This window comes from Aotus nancymaae, unplaced genomic scaffold (genome assembly GCF_030222135.1).
Source record: "Aotus nancymaae isolate 86718 unplaced genomic scaffold, 86718_ANA_hifiasm-v0.15.2.pri h1tg000089l, whole genome shotgun sequence".
Lineage (NCBI taxonomy): Eukaryota > Metazoa > Chordata > Mammalia > Primates > Aotidae > Aotus > Aotus nancymaae.
Window position 1 is genome coordinate 20,311,050 of NW_026988504.1, and position 14,656 is coordinate 20,325,705.

Below are 14,656 nucleotides of genomic sequence, written 5' to 3' on the forward strand. Positions count from 1 at the left end.
GGCTCTGTTGTGAAAAGGAACTTGAGACCTCCTGCAAAGCAACGTTATATGTAAACAAGATTTGTACATTTCACTTAGAGTCAAACAAATATACTAACACTGATAAACATCAGCTCTTAATAATTTTGTGTTCTTTGTATTGTTGATTCCATTTTATCTCCTTAATTGCCTGTATTGGTTTTCTCAGGCTGGATTTTTCCTTGCCTCCTCCAGCTTCTGATAATCCTAGGTGTTCCTTAGCATGTGATGTTATAACTCAGTATCTACTTCTGTCTTCACATGGTCATTTTCCATGTGTGTTTCTATTTCTAAATTTCCCTCTTCTTGTAAAGACACCAGTTATATTGGATTAGGGTCAACCCAAGTGACCTCAGCTTAACTCACTGATATCTGCAAAAACCAAATTTCCAAATAAAATCACATTGACTTGTACTGGGACTTAGGGCTTCAATGTATCTTTTGGGAAGGTGCAATTCAGTATTACCTTATTAGCAATTGCTCTTTATTTTGTCTTTTTAGAGGTTGTTTGGAGTTTATAGTATACATTTTAACTTATCAAGGTTTGCCTTCACGTAATAGACTGCCATATCATGTATAGTACAGTATACATTCATGCTCCTCTCCGATGATTGTAATGTATTTAATCTCTATATATGTTATAAGCCCCACAATGCATTGTTGTGGGTTCTGCCTTAAACAGTCAGTTTTATAGAGGTTTTTTTTTGTTTTTTTTTTTTTTTGAGTCAGAGTTTCGCTCTTGTTACCCAGGCCAGAATGCAATGGCGCGATCTCGGCTCATCGCAACCTCCACCTCCTGGGTTCAAGCAATTCTCCTGCCTCAGCCTCCCGAGTAGCTGGGACTACAGGCGCACGCCACCATGCCCAGCTAAATTTTTTTTTGGTATTTTTAGTAAAGACAGGGTTTCACCACGTTGACCAGGATGGTCTCAATCTCTTGGCCTCGTGATCCACCCACCTCGGCCTCCCAAAGTGCTGGGATTATAGGTGTGAGCCACCACGCCTAGCCTAGAGTCTTCTTTTTTTTAAGATGGAGTCTCACTCTGTCACCCATGCTGGAGTGCAGTAGCACAATCTTGGCTCACTGCAACCTCCACCTCCCTGGTTCAAGCAACTCTCCTGCCTCAGCCTCCCATGTAGCTGGGATTACAGGTGTGTGCCACCACACTCAGCTAATTTTTTTTTTTTTTTTTTTGAGACAGAGTTTCGCTGTTGTTACGCAGACTGGAATGCAATGGCATGATCTAGGCTCACCGCAACCTCTGCCTCCTGGGTTCAAGCAATTCTCCTGCCTCAGCCTCCTGAGTAGCTGGGACTACAGGCATGCACCACCATGCCCAGCTAATTTTTGTATTTTTAGTAGAGACAGGGTTTCACCTTGTTGACCAGGATGGTCTCGATCTCTTGACCCCGTGATCCACCCGCCTCAGCCTCCCAAAGTGCTGGGATTATAGGCGTGAGCCACCGCGCCTGGCCAAATTTTTGTATTTTTAGTAGAGATAGGGTTTCATCATGTTGGCCAGTTTGGTCTCAAACTCCTGACCTCGAGTGATCCATCCACCTCAGCTTCCTGAAGTGCTGGGATTACAGACATGAGCTACCACGCCTGGTGATTTTCAGGCTTTCAATGCCTTTACCTTGAAGGACTTCCTTTTAACATTTCTTATAGTATGGGTCTGCTGGTAATGAATTTTTTCAGCTTTTGTGTATCAGAAAAAAATTCTCATTTCATCTTTACTTTTGAACAATATTTTTACTAGGTAAGAATTTCGTTCTTCTTTTTTTTTTTTTTTGAGACAGAGTCTTGCTTGTCACCCAGGCTGGAGTACAATGAGGCGACCTCAGCTCACTACAACCTCTGATTCCCGAGTTCAAGCAATTCTCCTGCCTCAGCATCCCGAGTAGCTGGGATTACAGCCACATGCCACCATGACCAGTTAATTTTTGTGGGATTTCACCATGTTGGCCAGGCTGGTCTTGAACTTCTGACCTCAGGTGATGTACCCACCTCAACTTCCCAAATTTCGGAGATTACAGGCATGAGCCACCATACCCAGCCAAGAATTTCTAATTGACAGTTTTTTTAGGGATGATGCTTTACTGGATTTTTGGCTTACATTGTTTCTGACAAGAAATCTGTCAGTCTCATTTTTGTTTCTCTGTATGTAGTAATGTGTCTTTTCTCTGTTTCAAGGTTTTTTTTCTTTATCACTAATTTTTTTTTATGACTCTTCATGTGGAACTTTATCAGTAATTTTAAGCAGTTCGATTATGATGTGCTCTAGTGTAGTTTTCTTTTCTTTTCTTTTTTTTTTTTTGAGACAGTTTCACTGTGGTTGCCCAGGGTGGAGTGCAGTGGCGCCATCTCAGCTCACCACAACTTCTGCCTCCCAGGTTCAAGCAATTCTCCTACCTCAGCTTCCCAAGTAGCTGGGATTACAGGCATGTGCCACCACACCCAGCTAATTTCGTACTTTTAGTAGAGATGGGATTTCTCCATGTTGGTCAGGCTGATCTTGAATTCCTGACCTCAGGTGATCCCTCGGCCTCCCAAAGTGCTGGGATTACAGGCATAAGCCACTGCACCCAGCTCTAGTGTAGTTTTCTTATTTCTCAGCCTTTGGATTCATTGAGCTTCTTCTATCTGTGGGTTTATAGTTTTTTCATAATGGTTGGCTAAATTGGGAGTATTACTTCTTCAAATATGTCCATATCTTACTCTCCCTCTGGGACTCCAAGTACTTGTATATTAGATCGCTTGAGGTCCCACAGCTTACTAATACTCTCTTCATTTTTGTTTCCAGTGTTTTTCCTCTCGGTGTTTCATTTTGGGTAGTGTTTATTGCTATGTCTTCAAATCTTTCTTCATCAGTGTCAAATATGTTATTAAACACATCCAATGTTGTTGGGGTTTTTTTATTGCAAGCATTCATCTTTAGAAGATTGATTTGGTTTTCTTCTTCTTTTTTTTTTGAGACAGGGTCACCTTGCTGAGTCACCCAGGCTGGAGTGCAGTGGCACTACTATGGCTCACTGTAGCCTCAAACTCCTTGGCTCAAGCGACTCTCTTGCCTTAGCCTCCTGAGTAGCTGGAATTACAGGCACATGCCACCACATCTGGCTAATTATTTTTATTTTTACTTTTTGTAGAGACAAGGTCTTGCTATGTTGTCCAGGCTGGTCTTGACCTCCTGGCCTTAAACAGTCCTGACTCGGCCTCCCAAAGTACTAGGCTGACAGGCATGAGCCACCTCATCTGGTCTCTTGTATGTTTTTGAACATATAGAATATATTTGTATTTTTTTAAATGTTTTTGTCTACTAAGTCTGATATTTTGTTATTTCTAAGTGTTTCCTATCGATTGTTTTTCCTCTTATTATAGACTATATTTTCCTTCTACTTTGTATGCCTTGTATTTTTTAATTGGATTGGATGTCAGTTATTATAAATTTTACTTTTTTTCTTTGAGACAGGGTCTTTTACTCTGTTGTCCAGGCTAGAGTACAGTGGTGTGATGATAGCTCAGTGCAGCCTAAAACTCCTGGACTCAAGAGATCCTCCTATTTCAGCCTCCTGGGTAGCTGGGACTACAAGCACTTTCCACATATGGCTGATTTTTTTTCAGTTTTGCAGAGGTGGTGTCTTGCTGTGTTGCTCAGGCTGTTCTCAAACTCCTGGCCTCAAGCAATCTTCCTGCTTCAGCCACCTGAGTTGTTGGGATTATAGGAGTGAGCCACCGTGCCTGGCTATAAATTGTACATTGTTGATTACTAGATACTTTTGCATTCTTTTAGGTATTTTAAGGTTTTATTCTGAGATTCAATAAAGTTGCTTGGAAACAGCTTGATCCCTTCAGGTCTTGCCTTTTAAATCAATGAGGCTGGGCACGGTGGCTCACGCCTGTAATCCCAGCACTTTGGGAGGCCGAGGTGGTGGATCATCCAAGGTCAGGAATTCGAGACCAGCCTGACCAACATGGTGAAACCCTGTCTCTAGTAAAAATACAAAAATTAGTTGGACGTAGTGGCGTATCAAGGAGAATCGCTTGAACCTGGGAGGTAGAGGTTGCAGTGAGCTGAGATCGTACCATTGCACTCCAGCCTGGGCAACAGAGCAAAACTCCATCTCAAAAAGACAAAAATTTTGTCCAGTCAAAAGTAGCCTTAGTCTAGGCAAATCTTGTCCCACCATTGAGGAAGTACCCTTTGAGTATTCTTCTCAAAAACCAGCTTAGTATGAGGTTTCTTCACTCTCTATTGAAAGTATGAGCTATTCCCAGCTTGGAGTGAGATCTGGTAATTATTCTGCCTACTTCTAATCAATAATACATTCCCCAGCTTTGGGTAGTTTCTTCACTATAGTACTATAGTGTAATTCTGATGCTAACTACCCAGACTTAGCACAGACACCACAGGTTAAGGTCACAGTCCACAACAAGAACTATCTGAACTGCCGTCAGTTCAGATACCAGTTTCAGGTTCTGGGTTCCCCAGGCCACCCACATTTCTGACCAACTGGCTACAAATTTAAGAATTCCCACTACCCCCTTATAGTCAGTAATTTTCTGGAGCACCTCACAGAGTACAGGAAAGTGCTATACTTATGATTATAGTTTTATTATAGAGGATACAATTAGGAGATCCCTAGGATTAGATCTGGAAGGGTCGTGATACAGAGGGTCCTGATACAGAGCTTTCATGTCTTCTTTGTGGAATCACCCTCCCAGTGCATGAGTATGTTCACAAACCAGGAATTTTAGCAAAGTTTGGGTATTTAAAATTTTTTATTGGAGTTTTAAAATTATGTAGGCATGATTGATAGAATCATTGGCCATATGACTGAACTCAGTTTCCTTCCTGGAGGAGCTCAGGCTGGTGTTGCTGGCTCAGATTTGGCCTTTTTTTTTTTTTTTGAGACAGAGTTTCACTCTTGTCACCCAGGCTGGAATGTCACCCAGGCTGGAATGTTACCCAGGCTGGAATGCAATGGCGTGATCTTGGCTCACTGCAACCTCTGCCTCCTGGGTTCAAGCGAATCTCCTGCCTTAGCCTCCCGAGTAGCTAGGATTACAGGTACCCACCACCATGCCCAGCTAATTTTTGTATTTTTGGTAGAGATGGGGTTTCACCATGTTGGCCAGGCTGGTAAGTGCAGGTGATCCGCCCAACTGCAGGTGATCCGCCCACCCCGGCCTCCCAAAGTGTTGGAATTACATGCATGAACCACTGCACACGGCCACATGGTTGACCTTTACAGTGGCCAGCCCCCATCCGGAAACTACCTAGGAGTTACTTCCTTAGCATAAATTCAGGCACAGTCCCAGGGGCTCACAATGAATAACAAAGACATAACTGTCACTTGAGGAATTGCAAGGTCTTAGTAGATCTCAGGAGCCTGTGACGAGGACAAGACAAATTCTTTATTATATAACACTCAAAGACCTACACTGATGAGTTTTCAACTGAAGACTCTAGGGAAGCCCCTCTTTCTACCTCTCTCTTCTCTCTGGTACTCTGCCTTGCAAATTCTGGCTGCTTGGGCTTTCTCAAATTCTCAACATTTTCAACACAATGGGACCACTGAGCTCTATTTGCATTCTTTTTCCCTGCATGGTGGTCCTAGAACTGTCCTCAGCCATGTTTTACCGATTGTGCACTATCTGAAAACCATTGTTCCATATATTTGGTTCAGTTTGTAGTTATCTGAGATGGGAGAATAAATCTATTACATATTACTCTCTCATGACTGGCAGAAGTCTGTTCTTTCTATTTAGAAAGTTTTTTTAAGAGATAATTAGACTGGCATAGTACTTTTAGCTAAATTACCCAAGAAAGGTTTTGTGTCATTTTCACCACATAAAGTCTAATTTTGAACTTCTGCGGCCTTTCATTATCAAACTTCTAGTTTATCAGATGTAGATTAAAAGGATTCATTTGCGTGTGTAACATATACCTCTATCTATGCAAATTGTATATGTACATATCATAAAAGATGAAAATATGTATCTCTTTTTATTGTCTGAAATTCTTTGACCCAGACTCAGGTAGCTGGTAGGATTTCCCATAAATTATAAAGTTTAAATAGTTTAGTCTATAAGTTTACTCACTGTCAATTCTAGATTGTTTCAGATTTTAAGTTTGCTTGCTGCTAAGGTTGGAATTCTCATGTCTCAGGGTTTGCCTTTAAAGTAAAAATGTACCGAGGCTCCTTTTGCTCTAAACAGAATAAACCTTTGATGTAGCTTATTTGAATTTACAGGGAGATAACTTCTCAAATATCAGTTGTTCTAGTGGTATTTATTTGTTGACAAATACGCCACATTTAGACTATCTTTACCCAACTATCTTTTTCTTTATTATAACTTTTTATAGTTGAAAATGAGGGGTAATGTTAATTGATTTATAGATGTGCTTATCATTTATTGACCCAGAATTTTATGTGGATTATTTTCAGTGCAAATTAACAATTTCAGGTAGAGTGAAGATCTGTGCTATAATCTTTATTATTTTATAGTAATGAGTCATTTTATTTTTATTTTTTTATATATGAAGGAGAGTTTATTAAGTAGTGTTGACTCATAATCACAAGGTGTGAAGTCCCATAATAGGCCGTCTGCAAGCTGAGGAACAGGAAAGCCAGTCTGAGTCCCTCATTTTTAAATACTATGTTTTCATAGAGAAACCACAAAACGGACTGACAAATTCGTCAACTTTAGAGTACTTACATAATTCATGCATATTTTTTAAATAGACCTGAATTGAAACAATGGTTAATGGTAATAAATCAAGTAAAAAAATCAATGTCTTCCTTTATAATTTTTTTTTAGTACAACACCTCAGGTATTGAGCCCCACTATTACATCTCCCCCAAACGCACTGCCTCGAAGAAGTTCACGACTCTTTACTAGTGACAGCTCCACAACCAAGGTAATATAAAGATTTCTGTATGTCACATTTACTTAATGCTTCCCTGCCTAAAATTTCTGTTCATTGATGACTCTATCCCTAATAAGTTAATAAAGAGACTATGTAGAATTTAAAAATGTTTTGATTTAGACGGCCATCTATAATTTTTGCGAAGTTAATTATAGTCCTTTGGTAAATATTATGATAATTAAAAGTTTTTTTTTCTCAAGTTAAAAATGACATAGGAATAATCCTGAAATGGCAAAATTATACTAATGAACAACAGATCAGTGGCTATTAGGAGTTAGGGCTTTAGGGAGGATGTTACTATTAAATCATAGCACAAGAGAAATTCCTTGTGGTACAACAGTCCTGTATCCTGATTGTGGTGATTGATTACACAAATCCAGTCATGTGATAAAATTTTATAGAAATATGCCCACACATACACAGGGGTTTATATAAAAACTGATGAAACCCATATAAGGTCTTTAATTTATAATATTGTACTAATTTCAGTTTCCTGGATATGATGATATACTATGGTTATGTCAGATGTTATCATTTGGGGAAGAGTGAGTCTAAAATTATTTGAAAATAAAATTTAAAACTGGAGACCTGGCTGGGTGCAGTGGCTCACCCCTGTAATCCTCCTAGTACTTTGGGAGGTCAAAGTGGGTGGATCACTTGAGGTCAGGAGTTCAAAACCAGCCTGGCCAACATGGTGAAACACTATATTTACTAAAAATACAACAAAATTAGCCAGCTGTGGTGGCAGGTGCCTATAATCCCAGCTACTTGGGAGGCTGAGGCAGGAAAATTGCTTGAACCCTGGAGGTGGAGGTTACAGTGAGCCAAGATTGTGCCAGTGCACTCTAGCTTGGGCAACAGAGCAAGGCTCTGTCTAAAAAAGAAAGAGGTTGTGAGCTGAGATCGAGCCATTACACTCCAGCCTGGGCAACAAGAGCAAAACTCAGTCTCAAAAAACAAAACAAAACAATGTTACGACCTATTATAATGCTCCGAGAAAATTAGATACTATTTCATATTCTTATTTTCTTACTTTTAAATAATAAATGAGAGTTTGATATACTTTGACGAGGATATAATGCTGACACACCTTCATCACTATTAGTTCATGTAATTTATGTTCATAATTATTGTGTTTAAAATTAAATGACTTTGAAGACCTTTGTTTTGATAAACTCTCTTCTGAGAAAAATATGGATTTAATGAATATTGTACATTTATTTTGTATCTAATACTGGAGAAAGGGCTGAGGAGAAGTCTAAAATACATGAGTATAACAAGCGTGAAATTTCCTCCCTTTTACAGGAGAATAGCAAAAAATTAAAAATGAAGTTTCCACCTAAAATCCCAAATAGAAAAACAAAAAGTAAAACTAATAAAGGAGGAATCACTCAACCTAACATAAATGATAGCCTGGAAATTACAAAATTGGACTCTTCCATCATTTCAGAAGGGAAAATATCCACAATCACACCTCAGATTCAGGCTTTTAATCTACAAAAAGCAGCAGCAGGTCTGTTTTAAGTGCTTAATGTCGTCTTTGTATTTCATTTTATTATGTACTTATTTTAAGTAAATTTATTTATGTTCATTACAGTACCTTCATTGTTTTCTATATAGATGTTGGAATTTTTAATGGATTAGTTTGTAATTAGCTTTTCTAAAGAACCAAACTGTTCTATTGTGTTTTTTCCTTTGTTTACTATATTGTTTTCTCCTAGAAGGTTTGATGAGCCTTCTTCGTGAAATGGGAAAAGGTTATTTAGCTTTGTGTTCATACAACTGCAAAGAAGCTATAAATATTTTGAGCCATCTACCTTCTCACCACTACAATACTGGTTGGGTACTGTGCCAAATTGGAAGGGCCTATTTTGAACTTTCAGAGTACATGCAAGTAAGTATAGAAAATGGTTGTATATGCCTTTCTAGAGATAATTTCAGTATTTTTAAAATAAATGCCCATGCTTGAGAAGGCTAGATCTAAAAGATCAGTATTTATTATGTAATGTCTAAATATTTATTTTGTAACTATTTATAATTTATAGATAGAGTTCTTTCTTGTATTAAGGAGTAATTTAAATTCTTTGAAACTTCTTGGAATAGATTTGTAGAGGCCCAAGTCATCAATACATATTTACCATGTAATAGGATTTATATTATTTCTGCAATATACAGAGTTAATTACTGGGATGAATTTTTGACATCTAGTATGTTTTATAAAATTGAAGAGTGCTATGAAGAAAATTGTGTTTAATTGAGGACACATTATCCTTATTACAAGGCTTTTACTCCTTGATTTTAATTAAATTTATTGCTTAAGTTATCTGTCTATACCAGAAAAGGAAAGAATAATTAACCTAAAGCCAAAGAAAATTCTAATTCCCAACTTAAATTGCCCCTCAGTTCTTCTTCTCAAAGCATTTTCTCCCTGCCAACTTAAAAAAAAGAAACCTTTTAGAAGCCTATATATTAATAAAATGTCTCTAATATGGATTAAAGTTGATATGATTCATTTTTTGCTTAATTTAGTTTCAGTTCAGTTCATTTATTCAGTATATATTTCTGTGCATATTATATCCTGGACTCTCTTCTAGACTCTGTATTACAGCTAGTCAGACAATTTCTTGCCTCTGTGGAGCTTACATTCTAGCAACAGATTGTAAGCCAATAAATGTTTAAGAACAGGTAGCAGTAAGTCATGAAGAGAAGTAAAGCATGATGAGGAAACTGGGTGACAATGAAGTATGGTATTTTTGTTTTGCTTTTTGTTTTTATGTATTCAGAGGGAATACTTTTCCCTTCATGATTCATGCAAAAATCTAGGGGAAAGGTGTTCTTTCTCACAGAGAATACATACAGAGGATTCTTATTAATATAATTTAATTTTGAATAGTACAGAAAAGAGAGTTGAAGACCAAGTCTTATTCATTGCTAGAAAACCCATGTTTAGATTGTGGTCCTTTAATGGTATGTAGTATATACACAGAAAAATTATTTCTAATTTACTGTTTCACAGCTACTTTAACATATATGAATTTTATTGTTTCCCCTAGTTGTAGCGGTGACCCAGATATTTGACTAAAGAAAGCCTCTGTTTCAACTTAATTTCATAAGGTTTTTCCCATTTGTCTTTTTGTCTATGCCATAGTCATTTTTCAAAGGAAGCAACAGATTCTGAAAACTTTGAAACCAAAAAGTACCTACCTATATTTAGCTGACAGCTAGATCTTTTATCTTGTTACCGTCACTATATGAAAAACTTGGCCAGATGTGGTGGCTCATGCCTGTAATACCAGTACTTTGGGAGGCCAAGGAAGGGGATCACATGAGCTCAGGAGGTGGAGACCAGCCTGGCCAATATAGTGAGACCCTGTCTCTGCAAAAAATGAAAAAATTAGCTGGGTGTGGTGGCACTCACCTGTGGTCCCAGCTACTTGGGAGGCTGAAGTGGGAGGATCACTTGAGCCCTGCAGGTCGAGGCTGCACACTTACTTTTACAACTTTTAAGAGATTTCAGGAAAGTTACAAATCATCAAGCTAATCATAGATATCATGTGGCCACTTCTTGGAACTAAGTACTCAGTTTTAAAATGCTCTTATTTTCTGTCATATTCATTTCGTGAAGAACAGTCCAGATATTTCTTATTCTAAACTAAACTGTGAGAATTTCTTTTCCTTTCTTTTTTTTAGTACCTAGACCTTTTCTGGCAGTTGAGAATTCTGAACTTGGTAAATTGACAAACTAGGAAACTAACGGGTTTTATATAACCTAAATCCTCAAACTACAGGGAGAGAAACATAGTTCTGGGAGCTGTGAATGTGATGAGGGAAAAAATTCACCAGGCAGCTGAGGAGAGACCCTAAAGTCAAGAGAGTGGTACAAAGGAAAGGGCAATTAGTAGGCAGGGCCTATAATTCCTAGCAGATGAAACATTGATATGTATATTCAGGGCTCAATATGATTGATAGCCAGTCTTTCCTCTAAATTTTCTAGCACAACCTCTCAATAAAAATCAGTCCAAAAATAGATTTTATGTTACAGAAATCATTCTTCCCTCGTCTTTCCTAAAAGAGTTATTTTTGTAAAGCCATTATTAAAACTTGGAAATGTGATTTTTGAGAAGGAAATACTGACTTTTCTTTTGAATTGTAGCTTTGTATAGATTTTGCTTCTCTCTTTTTGGTAGAAACTCAAATTTTCTTTTCAGAGTTCATGTTCTTACTATGGCTTGTGTATAAATACTAGGTTGATTATCAATATGGTTATATCAGTATTTGACTTGCCATAGTAGATTGCTCAATTTGTCCTTGTGTTAATACTCATTCACATAAAAACCATAATACAAGGCACCATTTAGATCCTGTGAAGACAATAACCAGGGCTTTCACTGTGTATATATATAAATTGTATCAGCTTGTTTTCTCTTACTAGTTCTTTTTTTTTTTTTTTTTTTTTTCAGGCTGAAAGAATATTCTCAGAGGTTAGAAGGATTGAGAATTATAGAGTTGAAGGCATGGAGATCTACTCTACAACACTTTGGCATCTTCAAAAAGATGTTGCTCTTTCAGTTCTGTCAAAAGACTTAACAGACATGGATAAAAATTCGCCAGAGGTATGTTAACCAAAATACTTTGCTTATATAGTTACCCTCAACTGATGGAGATGAACCAAAGAATTCAAACACTATTTAGTGTCACTCACACTTATTTCTTTTTTTTCTATCTAGACAGGGATTTAGGGAGGGAGAGAAAGTCCTGGAATGTGCAGTGCAGATTCACAAATAGAAAAATCACAAAGCAGATATTTCATTCAGGATTAATAAAGATTTGACTATGTTAAATTTGCTCTTGTCACCAAGATTAGAGTTCATTGAGCAGACGTTACATAGATTGAAAAAATAATAATAATTTTAAATTAAATTAGTATTATTTTAAGACATAGGTACAATTAATTTCCATGCTCTAATCTTATAAGGTTGTATTTCATTGCATCTCAAAAATACTTAATGATACTGTTGTGACATATCTAAGTTTAGAATTAAATACAGTCAATTCCCATTGTTCGTGGTAATTCTATAGTCAACATGAACACTGAATTAGTGCTACTGAACCAATGTTCCTAGAGGTGATGGAGAAAAACAGAGATAGATTGTGAATTATTATCTCGAATCCTAAAAGCAACTCATCCTGGTAGATTCTGTTTTCTTTACAAAAGAGAGAATGCTGCCAGGCATGGTGGCTCGCACCTGTAATCCCAGCACTTCAGGAGGCTGAGGTGGGCAGATCCCTTGAGCTCAGGAGTTCAAGACCAGCCTGGGCAACATGACAAAACCCTTCTCCACAAAAAACACAAAAATTAGCCAGTTATGGTGGCTGGTGCCTGGCTGCTCGGGAGGATCACTTGAGCCTAGGAGGCAGAAGTTGCAGTGAGCCAAGATCACACCACTGCCCTCCAGCCTGGGTGACAGAACAAGACCAGGTCTCAAAATAAATAAATAAATAAATAAATAAATAAATAAGAGAGAGAATGAGCTTCAGAGGTGACTTGCCTGAAGCTACCCTACTTAAAATTGCCAGCAGTAGGATTCAAATTCTGTCTAACTGTTCTTAGAACCAAAGCTTCTTGCACCACACTATACTACCCCACAGAGCTTCTGTCCCCTGGTCAATCTCTATACAGGAGAGCTAAAACAAGAAGGTAGAGTCACATTATTCGACCTCAAATGAGAACATACCTTCTGATGACCATGAAAGCACAAGTATTGACTTTGGTTTTATAAATAAATTTTAGCAAGCAGACAAATTCACAAATATGGAATCTGTGAATAATTAGAATTGACTACTGAAACTCTTCCATTTTTGTCTTTCTGTTCTGAGTTGAGGTTTGGTTTTAGTCATATTTTAGAAAAAAATAAAATTTTAATTATGTTTGGTTTTTGTTCCCATTTTTTTAAGGCCTGGTGTGCTGCAGGAAACTGTTTCAGTCTGCAACGGGAACATGATATTGCAATTAAATTCTTCCAGAGAGCTATCCAAGTTGATCCAAATTATGCTTATGCCTATACTCTATTAGGGCATGAGTTTGTCTTAACTGAAGAATTGGACAAAGCATTAGCTTGTTTTCGAAATGCTATCAGAGTCAATCCTAGACACTATAATGCATGGTAAGTGCTAATGAAGTGCAAAGAGAAAGTCTTATTGATGGTGCTGGTACTCACTAATTTTCCTTGTTAGATAGCTCTTTATTGTCACGAATTTGGTTACTAATATTTAGGGATGCTACATATTGGTCAATAACTTCTAACTAAAATGCTTTCTTCTGAGATGTATATCTTTAACAAACTCTTTTTCTTTTTTCTTTTTTTTTTTTTTTTTGAGACAGAGTCTTGCTCTATCGCCCAGGATGGAGTGCAATGGCACAATCTCGGCTCACTGCAACCTCTGCCTCCCAGGTTCAAGCAGTTCTCCTGCCTCAGCCTCCTGATTAGCTGGGATTACAGGTGCGCGACACCACTCCCAGCTAATTTTTATATTTTCAGTAGAGACAGGGTTTCACCATGTTGGCCAGGATGGTCTCAATCTTTTGACCTCGTGATCCACCCACCTCAGACTCCCAAAGTGCTGAGATTACAAGCGTGAGCCACCGCGCCCAGCCAACAAACTCTTAAATTAACTAATGATAATGGAATACCAGATCCTTACACTCAACAGTTTCAGTCTTCTACCAAACTTACAGAGATAGTGTAGTTGGTTTTGTTACTTGATTTGTTACTTTTTCTTAGAACACCGAAATGGTGATTAGGACAAAAAGTGGTTGGGAAATTGGAAAGGAATAGCACAATTCACTTACTGGATAATAGAAAAAAAATTGAAAAAATTCACTAGTTGCTGTTCTTTGACAGTGTTCTAATTTACTGAGTTACTATTAAGAACTTAGTGCACCCTTTTATTTAGTAGTAACTCTGTTGTACTTTTTTGTACTCGTATATAAGTAAACACATAGGAGATTACTACCTGGATCATATTGTTATCAACTGAATAAGATATGAAAAAATTTGTTCCTATTTCTGCCTCAACACCATACTTACTGCTGACATTTATTGTATTTTTCTGGACTGACTTAATGGTTTAAATATCAAGAGGAAATATAATTCTGAAATCATAATTCTACAGTAGTTTTTTGTCAGATATGGTTATCTTTTGGGTTATTATAGGAGTTGAGTTTTATCATTCTATTTGCTTCTAAATTGGAAGCATTATATTACTAAAACATTTTTTGATTTGTGAATATGTTGTTTAATGGATTACATCTTAATTTGCAGTAGTACTTACATTGTCTGAAAGATGTCCAAAAAAAAAGTGCTAGCTTTTACTGACCAATGTAACTATCAAATTGCCAATACTGCCTTCTCTTCCAATAGATAGAAGTTCTCTGTAATATTTTAAGATGAGTTCTTTTTTTTTTTTGATGGAGTCTTGCTCTGTTGCCAGGCTGCAGTGAAGTGGCTCAGTCTCGGCTCACTGCAGCCTCCACCTCCCAGGTTCAAGCAATTCTCCAGCCTCAGCCTCCCGAGTAGCTGGGACCACAGGTGCCTGCCACCATGCCCAGCTAATTTTTGTATTTTTAGTAGAGACGGGTTTTCACCGTGTTGACTAGGATGGTCTCAAACTCCTAACCTCATGATCCACCCGCCTCAGCCTCC

General features: G+C 37.7%; 1 protein-coding gene across 4 annotated transcripts in view; it reads left to right on the plus strand.

Annotated features, from left to right (window-relative positions):
• CDC27 (cell division cycle 27) overlaps positions 1-14,656 on the plus strand; it is a 71,053-nt gene that overhangs the window by 40,938 nt on the left and 15,459 nt on the right. For 2 of the 4 annotated variants that reach the window (XM_012444087.2, XM_021673738.2), the window contains exons 10-14: positions 6,845-6,944; positions 8,259-8,466; positions 8,675-8,847; positions 11,414-11,566; positions 12,909-13,117. In XM_012444087.2, coding sequence (XP_012299510.1) covers positions 6,845-6,944; positions 8,259-8,466; positions 8,675-8,847; positions 11,414-11,566; positions 12,909-13,117 — 843 coding nt within the window. The remainder of the gene's footprint in view (positions 1-6,844; positions 6,945-8,258; positions 8,467-8,674; positions 8,848-11,413; positions 11,567-12,908; positions 13,118-14,656) is intronic. The other 2 variants (XM_012444088.3, XM_064369412.1) reach the window with 1 other exon arrangement.